Here is a 17,472-nt window from a genome sequence, read left to right as displayed (position 1 = left end):
ATTCCCTAGGCCCTCAGGTTGTACTTTTGAGTCTACTATTTATCTCCAAGCAAAACAAATTTCCAATTCTCTATGGGAATTAATCTTCCAAATATACATTCCAGTAATTAATATCTTCTGAAGAAATGATGCTACATACAAAATAAACCTTTGAATATAGTTGTGAAAGCCAGTTATCTTATTCTCATAGTAAAAAGTCAATCACCCTCTTATCTTTTAAAAAAATCTATACCTAATTACTCAATAAATTTGGGAGAAGGATCAAGATAGTGGAGGAGTAGGATGTGGCTTGCACCTTCTTCTACAAATACATAAAAAAAACCCATCAACATTTAGAATGATTCCTACAGAATATCTACTGAATGTTGGCAGAAGACTTTAAACCTCCAAAAAGGGTAAGAAACCCTCCACATGACTCATAGAACAAAGGAAATTAAAAAAAGAGAGAAAGAAAACAAATCAGGACAAGAATAGCACTCCTGAGAGAGAGCTGTGAAAGAGGAAAGGAGCCCACCCTTGGAAGCCAGCTGACTTGGAGAGACCTTAAAGTTGTGGAGAAAAGTACAGCAGCTGCGCTGAAGAGGGCCAATCAGAGTGAGAGCCGCATAGGCCATCTGTACTACCACCCCCAGATGCCATGCTTGGGCAGGGGCTAGGCACTGAGACTCAGACTCCAGAGGTCAGTTCCAGGGAGAGGACTAGGTTGGCTGATTGGAGACAGCCTGAGAGGCTAGGGAGTGGTGCACCATGGGCTGGGGTGCAGAGTGACACAGCCGAAGATCCCTGAAGGAGTTCTGCGACTAAAGGAGAAGCAAGGTTCCATTGCTGGGAAGGGAGAGAGGAGGATGGTGGACTACCATAGGAATATCTATCCCTGCACATGCAGGACTCTCAGAGGGTGAGGTACCACTTGTGCAGGCTACAGGTGGCAGGGCACCTCTTGTGTGGGCTAAGGGCAGTGGGAGGCTAAGCATGATGCAACACCTCTTAAGTGATATACAGGCAGTGGGGGCAAACCACAGAAGAAACCTCAGACATCAGAGGTGGGCATCGCACGCCACCACTGGGGGTCTGTGAAAAGGTACCAGCTATAGCCCCAGTCACCTCAGAGGTCCGCAAAGAAGAGGGCACTGGAACTGAGCACCACCCATCATGGCTTTCACTCACCTAGGAATGTACCCACCCTGCTGCTGCCACAGCCAAACATTCCAGGTGCTGCCTACCCCTGACTGATGATTACTATCACTTCCCAGCACCCTGCAGCTAGGAGCAGCCTGTGCCACCTTCCCCTGGGTCTTTGCCACTGTCAAGGGCCCAGCATCCTGGCACTGGCTACTAGCCCTGCCCATTGCCTGGGTCAGCCTGGAAGAACACACAACACCCTAAAAATAAATAGTAAGCCTTCACAAAATACCCAGGGGTGCTTGTGCATATAAATAGCCCTCTAGGACTACAGTAGTTGTTTTCCCTAACTCAAAGAATAACAAAAATATAGGCAAAATGAAAAAGCTCAAGAACTATTCCCAGTCGAAAAAACAGGAGAATTCACCTGAAGGAGCAAACAATGAAATGTATCTCTGTAGTCAAATAGACACTGAGTTCAAAAAGTAGAAACTAAAAATACTGAAGGAATTAAAAGTGAATATGAAGTAATTAAGAGTGGATATGAACAGTAATGCAGATTACTTTCGAAAGGAACTAGAAAATATAAGGAAAGGCCCAGAAAAATTAGAAAATTCATTTGCAGAGATGTACACTGAGTTAAAGGTACTGAAAAGCAGAATTAATAATGCAGAGGAAGGAATTAGTGACTTAGAAGACAAAATAATGGAAAATCACCCAACTGGGACAGTAGACAGAAAAACCAAATGAAAAAACATGAAAGAAATACAAGGGATCTATGGGATAATATAACTCAGGGCAATCTACACATAATAGGGACTCCAGAAGGAGAAAAAAGAAAATGGAATTGAAAATATATTTGAAGAAATTATGGCTGAAAACTTTCCAAATCTAAAGTAAACAGAAATTAAGATACAAGAAGCACAGAGGACCCCCCAAAAATTGAACCCAAACATAACCACACCAAGACATATTTTAATAAAATGGCAAAAGTTGAAGAGAAGATTCAAAAGGCAGCAAGAGGAAAACAAAGAGTTAATTATAAGGGAACCCCTATAAGGCTATAAGCTCATTTCTCTGTAGAAACACTACAGGCCAGGAGAGAGTGGCAAGATATACTCAAAGTTCTAAAAGGGAAAAATATGCAGCCTAGAATACTCTTCCCAGCAAGAATATCATCTAAAATAGAAGAATAAATTAAGAATTTCTCTAACAAACAAAAACTAAAAGACTGCAGCAATACTAAAACCATTCTATAAGAAATACTGAAAGGGCTCCTCTGAATGAAAAAGAAGTAAGAACAAATAGTTTGGAGGAAATCACAAATGGAAAGCAATCACTTAAATAAGCTAGCATATAGATCTAAAAGGGAAAAAACCTATTGTAAAAGTGATGATAAACAAAAGGAACAGCAAAAGGACAAACATGAAACTGTTAAAAAAAGGACTTCAAAATCATAAAATGTGGGGAAGGAAAGTAAGAAAATCTAGGCTCTTTTTTTTTTTAAGAATGTGTTTAAGCCTCTATCACTATCAGGCTAAAGCAAGCAGATATAGGAAGGGGTTAACATACTTTAAAAATAGGGCAACCACAATTCAAAATCAAATATTACATTCATTAATACTAAAATGAAGAGGACATAAGCATAAAATAAAAGAAAATCATCCAACCAAAAAGAAAAACAAAGAAAAGAAAGCAACAAGGGAGAAACAGGAAAACAAGGTTTAAAATGGCAATAAATACATATTTATCAATAATTCCCTTAAATGTCAATGGACTGAATGATCCAATCAAAAGACACAGAGTGGTAGATTGGATAAAAAACTAAGAGCCCACAATACACTGTCTCCAAGAGACTCACCTAAGGGCAAAGACACACCTAAATTGAAAGTGAAGAGATGGAAAAAGATATTTCATGCAAATGGAAAAGACAGGAAAGCAGGAGTTGAAATACTCATATCGGACAAAATAGACTTTAAAATGAAGGCCATAAAGACAGACAAAGAAGGACAGTACTTAATGATAAAAAGGATCCATTCAGGAATAGGTTATTACAATTGTCAATATATATGCCCCTAATTTAGAAGCACCCAGATACATACAACAAATACTAACAGAAATAAAAGGAGAAATGGATGGTAATACAGTAATAGTAGGAGACTTTTAACACCCTACTGACATCGATGGACACATTCTCTAGACAGAAAATCAATAAGGTAACAGGGATCCTAAATGACACAATATAAAAGTTAGACTTTTATTTGATAGCTTATATTTTTATCGATTGTTGCTTTTCAGGGCTGCATAAGTGGCATATGGATGTTCCCAGGCCAGGGGTGGAATCAGAGCTACAGCTGTCAGCCTACACCACAGCTCATGGCAACACCTTGTCTCCAACCCACTGAGTTAGGCCCACACCCTGATGGATAATAGTCAAATTTGTTTCTGCTGCTCCACAACCGGCACTCTGAAAAGTTAGACCTAATTGACTTGTTCAGGACATTACATCCAAAAAAATCAGAACATACAGTCTTTTCAAGTGCACATGGAACATTCTCAAGGACTGGCCACAAACTGAGGCACAAAAATAACCTCAACAAATTTAAGAGTATAGAAATTATTTCAGGAATCTTCTCTGACCACTACGGCATGAAACTAGAAATCAGCCACAGGAAAAGCAATGAGAAAAAACTGACTACATGGAAATTAAACAACATGCTACTGAAAAACCAATGGGTCAATGTGAAAATCAAATGGGAAATTAAAAAATAACTCAAGACAAATGATAATGATAACACAACCATTCAAAATCTGTGGGATGCCACAAAAGCAGTGCTTAGAGGGAAGTTCCTCAGAAAAGAAGAAAAATCTCAAATCAACAAATTAACCCAATACCTAAACAATTAGAAAAAGAAGAACAAACAAAACCTAAAGTCAGCAAAAGGAAGGACATCTGAAAGATCAGAGAGGAAATCAAAAAAAAAAATAGAGATCCAAAAAACAATAGAAAAAAATCAATAAAACCAGGAGCTGGTTCTTTGAAAGAGGTAAACAAAATTGATAAATGTCTGGCTAGGCTAACCAAAAAGAGATAAATAACTCAAATAAATAAAATAAGAAATGAAAAAGGAGAAATCCCAATGGATACTACAGAAATACAAAAAAATAAATAAGAAAATACTATGAACAAATTTGACAACCTACAAGAAACAGACAACTTTCTAGAGATATACAGCCCACCAAAACTAAATCAAGAATAGATCAATTCAACAGATTTATCACTAGGAGTGAAGTGGAATATGTAATAAAAACACTCCCAACACACACAAGTCCAGGACCAGACAGCTTCACAGCTGAATTCTACCAAACATACAAAAAGAACTTATACCTATCCTTCTTAAACTTTTCCAAAGAGCTGAAGAAGGAACACTCCCAAAAACATTCTATGAAGCCACCATCACTCCAAGACCAAAACCATACAGAGATACTACCCAAAGAGAAAATTATAGGCCAGTATCTTTGATAAATATAGATATCACTGGGCTTACAGTCTTTTGTTTGTTTGTGTTCTTTTTAGGGCCACACTCACGGCATATGGAAGTTCCCAAGCGAGGGGTCGAATCAGAGCTATAGCTGTCTGCCTGCACCACAGCCATGCCAGATCCAAGCCATGTCTGCGACCTACACCACAGCTCAAGGCAATACGGGATCCTTAACTGACTGAGCAAGGCCAGGGATGGAACCCACATCCTCCTGGATGCTAGTTGGGTTCCTTACCACTGAGCCACAATGAGAACTCCCAGATGCTTTTTTTTAATGGAAGTATATGTGATTACGATATTGTATGTTACAGTTGTACAATGATCTTCACAGGCAAATTTTACAACATACAACTATACAACTGTAAATATAATAAAATTCACTGAGTTAAAAACATTATGTTACAGGTCTACAGTATAGTGATTCATAATTTTTAAAGGTTATACTCATGTATAGTTATTATAAAATATTAGCTATGGTTCCTGTTATACAATATAATCTTGTACCTTATTTTATACATAATAGCTTGTAACTCTGAATCCCCTACTTCTATATTGCCCCTCCTCTCCTCCCTCTCCCCACTTTAGTTTGTTCTATATGTGAGTCTGCTTCTTCTTGGTTGTATTCACTAGTTTGTTGTATTTTTTAGATTCCACATATAAGTCATATCATACAGTATTTGCTTTTATGTGTCTGACTGACTTTGATTAGTATAACCTTTAAGTCCATCCATGTTACTGCAAATGGTAAAATTTCATTCCCTTTTATGGCTGAGTATTATTTGACTATATACACATACCACATATTCTTTGCTCATTCATCTATTGATAAACACTTTGTTGCTCCCATACCTCAGCAACTGTAAATAATGCTTCTGAGAACACTGGGGTGCATGTAAAGTGAAATCCTCAGCTCAGGGGAGAGATAGTTCCCTAGTCCACAGAGTATTATAAATTCAGATCCTAACAGCACAGAGAGTGAGGCCTGAGACCTTGATTTCTATGGAGAGATGCTCTCCCTCAGCTCACAAACTAAGCAGAAGTAGGTAGGCTTTATCTGTCTCCCTATGACAACAAACATATTCTTTTGATGGTCCACTTTTCCATTGAGGAAAACTGGAAAAGAATCCTAAGTTCAAAACTTCATTCTGTATCTACCCAAACATTAACTATTCGGAAAGGATTTTGCTGGATAACCTCTCTAAATAGTACCCCCTATGACTTTAAGAGTATTTTATTTCCTCAAATGATATACACCCCAACTGGTTTAATAGATATTTTTTTATTTGCAGTTGTTCGTACCCATCCTCTTCCCTAACTAGAATTTAAGCTGCAAGAGAGGAGGGGTTTCATTTGATTAGATGTTTCTGAGGTAATTAAGCAAGGGTTTGTATTTCATTAGTCAGACATATTTTAAGGCAAGAGCAAAAACCATAGCAAGAAAAGGGGTATAATACAGGTATTACTTTCCTTTAAACTAGAGTAGTTAGCCATCAAAAATTACTCTCATTAAGACATTTTTGTGGGTGCGAAATATATGAACAAAGGGTACTAGAAACATTATGTTCGCTTTAAAGAATATATCCAGAAAAGACAAAAGCTCTAATTTGAAACTATACATGTACCACAATGTTCACAGCAGTACTATTTACAATAGCCAAGACTGGCAGCAACCTAAGTGTCCATTGACAGATGAATGGATAAAGAATATGTGGTATATATACAATGGAATATTACTTGGCCATAAAAAAGTATAAAATAATTTCATCTGCAGCAACATGGATGGACCTAGAGATTATCACATTAGGTAAAGTAAGTCAGACAAAGACAGATATCATAGGATATCACTTACATGTGGAATCCCCAAAAATGACACAAAGGAACTTATTTACAAACCAGAAATAGACTCACAGACATAGAAAACAAACTTACAGTTACCAAAGAGGAAGTAGGGAGGGATAAATTTTGAGTACAGGATTAACAGATGCCCAGTACTATATATAAAATAGATAAACAATCAAGATTTACTGTATGCACAAGGAACTATATTCAATATCTTGTAATAAACTATAATGGAAAAGAAATGAAAAGAGTATACAGATATATACATATCTAAGTATATATATAACAGAATCACTTTGTTGTACAGCTGAAATGAACACAATATTGCACATCGATTACACTTAAATAAAAATAAACAAACATACATATGATCATATAACTTTTTAAAAAAATATGTAGTGAACACCCATGTAAGCACAGCTGAGGTCAAAAAACAGAAGACTATAAGAACCACAGAAGCCCCTGCCATGTGTCCCATTCTTATCACAACCTCTCATCTCCCCCAGAGGAAACCATTATTCTGACTTATAGAAATTCTCTTGTTTTTCTGTACACATTTACCAAGCAATGTATAACCTACCAAACAATGTAGTTTAGTTTTTACTATTTACAAATATTTTATATATATATATATATATTCATAACATTTAAATACGATAAGATCAGAATATTGACATTTTGAATTTTAAATAAAACCTGTCACTGGCTACAACTCAATACATCTGATGAATATTATAAATTAGAGTTAATTACCATCTACGTTCTCAGGAACCTAACAAAAGTGGATAGTTGCAAGGAAAATACTAAACAATATATAATAAAAATTTTTTGAAATTTGGTACAAACACACTATTAATTATATTTTATCTTCCAAATCACAGAGCTTCACCCAACCAATTAGGGGCTTGAAAGAGACCACAGGTTAAAATGACTCCATAGATCTTACACAAAATACTTATTTGATCTCAGAGAATCAAGAACACATATGCTGGGGAGTTGCCCTGTGGTGCAGCGGAAATGAATCTGACTAGGAACCATGAGGTTGCAGGTCGATCCCTGGCCTCACTCAGTGAGTTAAGGAGCTGGTGTTGCCCTGACCTGTGGTGTAGGTCACAGACACGGCTCAGATCTGGCATTACTGTGGCTGTGGTGTAGGCTAGCAGCTATAGCTCTAATTGGACCCCTATCCTGGGAACCTCAAAAACAAACAAACAAACAAACAAAAAAAGAATACATTTGCTGGGAAAAAAAATTATCACCAGAGATATTAAATTTGTCATCCTTAAGAAACCATTTTATGTCGTTACCCACCTGGGAAACTCTAGAAAATGCTTTGAATTAACAGATACAAGAAGAGTACATTTAGAATTACAGCTTTTCCAGATTATTAACTATGCAGACATTTAAGGAAACACATGTATCAGATAAGACCCTTATAATCATCACCATCAACCTGAAGGGCACATAAGATGACACAGAACTTAACATCTCTACCAGCTTTAGAAAAGAGACTCAAACCTTTCAAGTTCTTTCTTTTGTCCTCCAAATGCAATCACAGTTCTAATGGCTGCTAAGACCTCTTCAGCTACTGCTCCAGCTTTTGCATAGGCCAAGAGTTCTTTATCAGTAAATGAAGACAGTATCTGTTTAAAAATGCAATTTCAGATAATTTAAAAAATTTTTAGAAGTTTTTATTATTTGTAAAGAAAAATTAAATATATACACTAATGCTATTGGTATGTTACTGTATATGTGTTTTTCTTTTACTCATCTTTGGTCATAATGTCCTATTTTTTAGTGTATATGTAAGCCACTCTGTAAGCCACTTCCAATTCATTTTGGACTAAGATGGTCTGTAATAAATTAAAATTTTTATTTTCTCACTATACTCCTTCCTCCTCATATAAATAAATAAACCTGAGACTTTGGGGAGATTTTAACTTTCAGAAAAGGAGGTATATACTATAAATATAAATATAGAAAAAAGGGTTTTACATCAAGGAAATAGGGTGTGTACTCAACATAATTACTGCTAATACTACTCTGGTTCAAAAATGTCAACATAGGAGTCAGAAGAATGCAGGGAACCAAGCAGTGTGTGGTGACAGGACTGCGAGGTGTCACATGTTGGAAAAACAGAGTTCCCCCTTTTAAATTTTTTTTAATTGAACTTTATTTTTTTAATTGAAGCGTAGTTGATTTACAATATCATGTTTGTTTCAAGTGTACAGCACAGCAAGACAGAGTTCCTTTTGCTGGGGTTCCTGAGCAGCACATTCAGCCACCAGGGAGGTCTTTGTTTTATGGATGTTCTTTGATCCCTTGGCTTGGTCCCTGAGCCTTTGTTCTATAGAAGGTACAGTAATGGGTCACATTTATTCCTCTCCATTGCACAGTGAGGTAGGTATTATTTTCCCCACTCTATACATGAGAAAACGGAGGGATGAAGAGGTCAAGTCACTTCCTAGTCAGTGAAACATCCGAGACTCAAGTTGAATCCGTGTGGCTCCAAAGCATGAATTCACAGCCATCGGAGTCAATCTCTTTCTAATACCAGTTACTGACATGTGGACTCCTCTGGCATCCCGCAGGGCCTTGTGATAAAAATCAGATCAGCTGGCATGGGGAAAGGACTAAGCTTACTATTTTTACCTGGAATGCCTGACTAGTCAACTATCTAACTCAATATTGCAGATGAGCAATTCAAATGAAATTCTGAGTAAACAGTGTAACACTCTTCCAATAAATAACTTACAGCATTTGTGGACTTGTTTTTTAAGAAAAATAGTCTATTCCTTCTTGTCATAAACAGCTCAAAATTGTTTTGATTTGCATGGTGTATATTTTCCTTTGCTAAGCGTGAAAGTAAAAGGCGCTATGATAGATGTAAGAGTGGGTGGGGGAAGGCAAATGCCCATTTATTGACTATGTTCCATGTGCAGATATTGTGCTGTATGTACCTTCCTCTTTGGCACCCAAAACAATACTCCAGTGATGCACCAGACCTTCCTGAGCTCTCAAAGTGACCGTCCTAGGGCTGCCTTGCCACACTTGCCAGAATCGCTCATAGCACTGGGTCTGAGTCAGGGCAGTCCTTGCCATCCCTGAATCAACAGGCCTGCATCATGTAAGAAGTTCGTACAACATATTGTAGCTATTTCTCTCTGCTCCTCTGGAAACCTCACCCCACAACCATTAACCACACTGGAGGCAGCCAACCAGAAGATTACAAGAAATATTTTTGAATTAGGAGTTTCAAAATGTGTTTTGTTTGTTTGTTTGTTTGTTTGTTTTTTACAGCCACACCTGTGGCATATGGAAGTTCCCTGGACTGGGGTCAGCACACACAACAGCCATGGCAACACCAGATCCTCAACCTTCTGGGCGAGGCCAGGGATCCAATCTGCATCCTCATGGACACTATGTCAGGTTCTTAACCTGCTGAGCCACAGTGAGAACTCCAAAACATGCTGTTTTAATTTATTATTAAAATATCAAGAGTTCCCATTGTGTCTCAGTGGTAACGAACCCCCGTATCCATGAAGATGCTGGTTTGATCCATGGCCCCACTTAGTGGGTAAACGATCCAGTGTTGCTGTGAGCTGTGGCGTAGGCTAGCAGCTGCAGCTTCAATTTGACCCCTAGCCTGGGAACTTCCATATGCTGCACATGTGGCCCTAAAAAAAACAAAATAAATAAATATCAAGTACCACTCCAATTGATTTAATAAACCTGGCTCCTCTATGGTCTTCTGTAATCATAGGCACACGCTTAGGCAAGACTATGTTAGAATCTTCATTAAGTGTTTTGTATCGTTTTTTAGCACATTATGTTTGTTGAAAGACAAAAACCTCCAAAATATTCTCAGAGATATGAAAAGCCAACTTCACTGCTCCTGTAATAGAAATAGGCTGATGATAGTTGCATTACTACAGTTATCCACATAAACTATGTAAAATTTCACTAACTCATTCTCTCCTTTCAAAGGCTGATAATTTCTTAACCAAGGCTAATTGTGTTAGTGCAAGACACACGAAATTGTTATTCCTGTAAGTTAAAAGTTAATATAGCAGTTCCTGTTGTGGCTCAGTTGTACCTAACCAGTATCAATGAGGATGGGAGTTTTATCCCTGGCCTCACACAGTGGGATAAGGATCTGGTGTTGCCCTGAGCTCTGGTGTAGGTAGCCAATGTGGCTTGGATCTGGTGTTGCTGTGGCTATGGTGTAGGCCAGCAGCTACAGCTCCGTTTTGACCCTTAGTCTGGGAACTTCCATACGCTGGGGGTGTGGCCCTAAAAAGACAAATAAAAGAAAAAGTTAATATACACAACTTTATATTGTTCAAGCTAATATATATTCAGAAGCAATATTTTTAACCACTAAAGATGATTTGACCTTCATTTTTGTCCCTTTTTTCCCAATTCTCAGTGTAAGATTTTATTTTCTTTTGAGATTATTTATATATGTTTTATTTTTTAAAGCATCATTTTGAGATAATTGTAGATTCATATACAGATGTAGGAAACAATACAGTGAGATCCCATATTCCCTTCATCTAGTGTTCTCCAAATAATAACATCTTCAAAACTTTGGAACAGTATCTTAACCAGAAATTTAACATTAACCCATCAATGTTATTCAAATTTGTGAGTGGACCCATTTTCATAATATTTTATTTTTTATATAGTTTTTAAATTTTTGGCCGCCTTGCAGCATATGGAGTTCCCAGGCCAGAAATTAGATCTTCGCTGCAGTTGTGACCTAAGTCACAGCTGCGGCAATGCTAGATCCTTTACCCACTGTGCCAGGTCAGGCACAGTGCTCCCAAGACACCACTGATCCCACTGTGTCACAGTGGGAACTCCTTATCTTTTTAAGGTCTGTGGGATTTGTAGTAATATCCTCTCTTTTTCTTATTTTTCTTGGCCATGGCCAGGGCATGCAGAAGTTCCTGGGACAGGAATTGAACCCACACCACTGCAGGACCCAGTGCCAAAACATTTGGATCCTTAACCCTCTGAGCCACCAGAAAACTTTTATTTTGTTCTTGATATTGTGATTTGTGTCTTTTTATTTTTGTAGTCTTGCTAATTTTATTGATTTTTTTTTGAAGAAACAACTTTCTGCTTCATTGATATTCTCTATTATTTTCCTAATTTCAAGTTCACTTATTTCTGTTCTCATCCTTATTTCCTTATTCTGCTCACATTGGATATATTTTGCTCTTCTTTTTTCTAGCTTCTTGAGGTAGGAACTTATTTTGATTTGAGATCCTTTCTCATTTCTAATGAAGAAATTTAACGTTATACATTTCTCTCCATGCTTCTTTTGCTGCATCCCAAATATTTTGATATTTTGTGCTTTGTTTTCATTTAGCTACATGTATTTTTTTTCCTTTGAAACTTCTTTTATAATCCATGGATTATTTTTTAATGTTGTTTCGGAGTTCCTTGATGGCCTAGCAGTTAAGGATCTGGCATTGTCACCGCTGTGGCTCAGGTTGGATCCCTGCCCAAGGAACTTCCACCTGTCTCAGGCGTGGCCAAAAAAAAAAATGTAATATTTAAGAATTCCCAGATGTTTAGAGATTTTTTTCTCGTTGTTCTATTGTTTGTTTCTAGTGGGATTCCACTGTTGTCAGAGAAAGCACACTTTATAGTTTCAATACTTCTAAATTTGTTGAGGTTTATTTTATAGCCTAGGGTATGATCTAAACTGGTGGATGTTTAATATACATACTGATGCTGTTGGGTACAATGTTTTGTGAATGTCAGTTACATCCTATTAGTTGACCATGTTGTTCAGATCTTCTAGAGTCTAGCTGATTTTCTGGCTAGTAATTCTATCAGTGCTGAGAGAGGATAATAAAATAATTGTAGTTTTTCTATTTCTCCCATAAACTCTCTTGGTTTTTAGTTCATGTATTTTAAGGCTTTGTTATTTGATGCATACATATTTACGATCATTATGTCTTCCTGGTGGAATGATCCCTTTTATCATTATGCAATCTTCCTCTTTTGTTGTAGTAATTTTCTTTCTTCTGAAGTAAATATTCAGGCATCAATACAGCCATACCTTAAAAAAAATTTATGTTTGCATGGTGTGTGTTTTTCCAACCTCTTCCTTCCACTCTACCTATGCTGTTTAATTTGAAGTTTCTTGCAAGCAGCAGAGAGTTGCTGAGTCATGGGGTTTTTTTAACCCACTCTGCGGCATCTGTGGAATGTGAAAGTTCCTGGGCTAGGGTGAAACTGGAGCTGCAACTGAGGGCTACCTCACAACCATGGCAACACCGGATTTGAGCTGCATCTGTGACCTGTGCCTCAGCTTGCATCAACACAGAATCCTTAACCCACTGTGTAAGGTCAGGGATTGAACACACAGCCTCATGGAGACTATGTCAGGCCCTTAACCCACTGAGCTACAATGGGAAGTCTTGACAAATTTCTTTTGACTAGTATTTTTTAACTATTCACATTTAAGTTAATTAATATATTAACAATTAAGTCTACCTATTTATTTATTTATTTATTTGTCTTTTTAGAGCTGCATATACAGCATATGGAAGTTCCCAGGTTAGGGGTCGAACTGGAGACCTCTACGTAGCTACATAGCTACCAGCCTACACCACAGCTATAGCAATGCTGGATCCTTAACCCACTGACCGAGGCAGGGATCTAACCCACATCCTCATTGATACTAGTTGGATTCATTAGCACCAAGCCATGGTGGGAACTCCAAGTCTATGATTTTATTACTGGCTCTCTATTTATTTCCTATCTTTCTCATTCCTCTGCTTCTCTTTCCTTGCCTTTCTGAGTGTTACTTGATTTTTAGGATTCCATCCTGATTTATTTATAATGTCTTTGAATATATCTTTTTGTTTCATAATGGTTGTTCTGGATACTATTCATGGGTGACATAAAAATCTACTGCTATCAACATTTTACCACTTACAGTTTTTGGTTCAATCATTAAATATGACTTAAGAATCTCCTGGGAAAAAGAAAAAGGAAAACCCACATTTCTGCATTCTGTTGTTCTTTTTCCCTTCCAATAATCCTTTTATTATTTTCCTTCTGTCTGAAGAATTTCATTCAGTTACTATGGTTGCAGAAAATTTCTTTAGTTTCCTATGATCTGAGAATATTTTTGTTTCCCAATCACTACTGGAAAATAGTTTTACCACAGATAGTGTACAGTTCTTTTCTTTAAGCAGTTGAAAAATACTTAGCCATTTCCTTCTGACCTTTATGATTTGAGTTGAGAAATACACTGTCATTCAAATTGGTCCTCCCTACAGGCAGTCTGCCATCTGCTCTCAGCTGATTTGGAGATTTTTTTTCTTTGACTTCAGTTTGCCCGCGCGCGTGTGCGTGTGCGTGTGCGTGTGTGTGTGTGTGTGTGTGTGTGTTTACGGCCACACCCAAGGCATTAAGGAGGTTCCCAGACTAGGTGTCAAATTGGAGCTGTAGCCACTGGCCTACACCAGAGCCACAGTAACACGGGATCTGAGCCACATCTGCAACATACACCAGAGCTCACACTAGTGCCAGATCCTTAACCCAATGAACAAGGCCAAGGATTGAACCTGCGGCCTCATGGATGCTAGTCAGGTTCATTTCTGCTGAGCCACGACAGGAACTCTGACCTCAGTTTTTAATAGGTCAATTATGATGTGCTTTATCATAGGCTCTTATTTGAGTGTATCCTGTTTAGGGTTATCTCAGCATCTTTTATCTAAAGGTTTATCTTTCACAAACCTTGGAAATTTTCAGCCATGATTTCTTGCAATACTCTTTCAGCCTCACTTTTCTCCTTTCTTCTGGGACTCTGATGGTAACAAATGTTCTATCTTTTGTTATTGTCCCATAGGTCTCTGAGGCTCTTTTCATTTTCTTTGATTCATGATGGATGAATTCTGTTGTTCCATCTCCAGGTCTACTGATTCTCTCCTGTCTTCTCTACTCAACAAAATGAAGCCCATTCATCATGACTTTCGTTTCTGTTGTATCTTCCAGTTCCAATTTCATTTCATCCTTTCTTCATAACTTTATTTTTACTGTATTTTACACATTTGCAATGTTCTTTATTTTTTTGGTCTTTTTAGGCCCATACCCGCAGCGTATGGAGGGTCCCAGGCTAAGGGGCTGAATCGGAGCTATAGCCACCAGCCTACACAACAGCCACAGCAACGCAGGATCCAAGCCATGTCTGAGACCTATACCATAGCTCACTGCAACGCCAGATCCTTAATCCACTGAGTGAGGCCAGGGATTGAATCTGCATCCTCACAGATACTAGTCAGATTCATTTCCACTGAGCAATGATGGGAACTCCCACACATTTAGTTTTGATGCATAAAACAAGTTGAATATATTTCATCATCATTCCAAGGTATGCATTACTCTTTGCATCACTTTCATCACCTCTTGCAAAATAATCCTGCTATTTAATTTGGGAATTTCCTTTTTAAAAATAAATTTTATTGGACTATAGTGGACTTAGAAAGTTGTGTTTCAGGTGTACATCAAAGTAAACCAGTTATACATATACCCATTCTTTTTCAGATTCTTGTCCCACATAGGTTATTATACAGCATTGAGTAGATTACACTGTGCTATACAGTAGGTCCTTGTTACCTATCTTATGTATAGTAGTGTGTATATGCCAGTCCTAAACTCCTAATTTATCCCTCCCACCACACATTTCCCCATTGGTAACCATGAATTTGGTTTCAAAATCTTGAGTCTATTTCCATTTTGTAAGTACTTTCATATACTTTTTGTTAGATTCCACATATCAGTGATCTCATATGACATTTGCCTTTCTCTGTCTGACTTACTTCACTTAGTATGATAATTTCTAGGTCCGTCCATGTTGCTACAAATGGCATGATTTCATTCTTTTTTATGGCTGAGTAATATTCCATTGTATATATGTACCATAGCTTTGTTATCCAGTCCTCTGTTGATAGACATTAAGGTTTCTTTCATGTCTTGGCTATTACGCATAGTGCTACAATGAACACTGTTGTGCATGTCTTTTCAAATTATGGTCTTCTCTGGATATAGGCCCAGGAGTTGGATTGCTAAATAATATGATAGTTCTATATTTAGTTTTTTAGCGAACCTCTATACTGTTCAAATTGGTATACTGTTGCACCAATTTGCATTCCCACCAACAGTGTAGGAAGGTTCCCTTTTCTCTACACCCTCTCCAGCATTTATTGTTTGTAAATTTTTATTTATTTATTTATTTATTTATTTATTTATTTGCTTTTTAGGGTTGCACCTGCAGCACCAGATCCAAGTTGCAACTGCAAATGACACCATAGTTCATAGCAATGCCAGATCCTAAATCCACTGTGCAAGGCAAGGACAAACCCACATCCTCATGGATACTAGTCAGGTTTGTTACCACTAAGCCACAACATGAACTCCTATTGTTTGTAGATTTTTTTAAATGATGGCCATTCTGACTGCTGTGGGTTGATACCTCATTGCATTTTTGAATTCCTACAATAATTAGCAATGTTGAATATCTTTGCATGAATTTTCTTTGGCCATATGTATATCTTTGGTAAAATATCTATTTAATCAGAGCTGCAGCTGTCAGCTTGCACCACAGCCACAGCAATTCAGAATCCAAGCTTCGTATACCACGTATGCCAAAGCTCAAGGAAACACCAGATACCTAACCCACTGAGCGAAGCCAGGGATTGAACCTGTGTCCTCATGGATACGAGTCAGATTTCTTTCCACTGAGGAAGGATGGGAACACCTGAAATATGCACATTTTTTTTGATTGGGTTGTTTTTTGATATTGAGCTGCCATAACTTCTTTTTCATTGCTGATATTTTCTATTTTCTTTTGTATCGGGAGAATTTGTAGTTGATTAATTAATCATTTTTGTGATTATGGTTCTAATACCCATGCCAAGTAATTCTAACATATAAGCTTTCTCAGCATTTGGTAATTAATTGTTTTCTTTTTTTCCTCATTCAAGTTGTGATTTTCTTGGTTCTTGGTAAGACATATGTATTGTTCATTCAACTTGAAACTCTACTACGGAATATGGAATTATCTCCAAGGGAAAACAGCTCTGTAGTGCAGAGTATGCTTTTTATATGAAGGTAGGCAATGAGATGAGAGCTATTCCTTTGGGGTTTTTTGCCTTTTTGTTTTCTGGGGTTTTTTTTGTTTGTTTTTGTTTTTTGGGGTTTTTTTGGCTGCCTGGTGGCATATGGAATTCCTGGAACAGGGAGCAGAATCACATCTGAGCCATACTTGCACCCTCAGCCAGATCCCTAACCCACTGTGCCAGGGATTGAACCCGTGTTCCAAAGATGCCACCAATCCAGATGTGACACAGCGGGAACTCCAAGAGCTACTCCTCTCTTTATCATCCCTTCCCCAAATAACTGCAGAGCCCAGCACAGCACAGAGTCTCGGTAGGTAGAGGAGTCAGTGAAACTGCATCTCATTCCCACTGATGCTGAACAGAAGATTCAAGACCAAGTATCAAGTCTAGAGTCAGGGTCATCATTGGCAAAAACAGCCTGGCACTGCAGGGAGAGGTGAGGGGTATGTTTCAAGATGTGGAAATAGTCTGCATTCACAGGCTTCACCTACCTTTGCCCAGACAGCAACTGACAGACCAAGAATAGGACTGACGGTCATAACCACGAGAGCCAGCTTCCAACCACGTAAAAATGCTGATATAAAACCAATGATGAACGTTGCTAGTAACTGAAAGAACACTCCAATTTTGTCACCAATTCCGTTATTAATTTTGGAGATGTCACTGAAAGAACAATGTCAGAAATAAACATCAGGATTGTGAACACAGAACTTTTTTTCCTGAATCCAGTCACATTGCTTGTTTGCTTTTCGGCATGGAGTAAACATGTTTACATGTAGGATTTGCTCAGAAATTTGCTCAGGAAGTATCATGTTGCTGCTTTG

At 37.8% G+C, this 17,472-nt stretch overlaps 1 protein-coding gene across 2 annotated transcripts in view; it reads right to left on the bottom strand.

The window, feature by feature from the left end:
* The window catches only part of LOC125111358 (ATP-dependent translocase ABCB1-like), an 85,604-nt gene that overhangs the window by 51,365 nt on the left and 16,767 nt on the right, over positions 1-17,472 (bottom strand). For both annotated transcript variants that reach the window (XM_047753296.1, XM_047753295.1), the window contains 2 exons: positions 17,140-17,311; positions 8,022-8,146 (listed from right to left, as the gene is read on the bottom strand). In XM_047753296.1, coding sequence (XP_047609252.1) covers positions 8,022-8,146; positions 17,140-17,311 — 297 coding nt within the window. The remainder of the gene's footprint in view (positions 1-8,021; positions 8,147-17,139; positions 17,312-17,472) is intronic.

The sequence above is a fragment of the Phacochoerus africanus genome, chromosome 11, assembly GCF_016906955.1.
Source record: "Phacochoerus africanus isolate WHEZ1 chromosome 11, ROS_Pafr_v1, whole genome shotgun sequence".
NCBI classification, from domain to species: Eukaryota; Metazoa; Chordata; class Mammalia; order Artiodactyla; family Suidae; genus Phacochoerus; species Phacochoerus africanus.
Note: the sequence above shows the minus strand (reverse complement) of the source record. Positions and strands in the feature narration are given on the sequence as shown.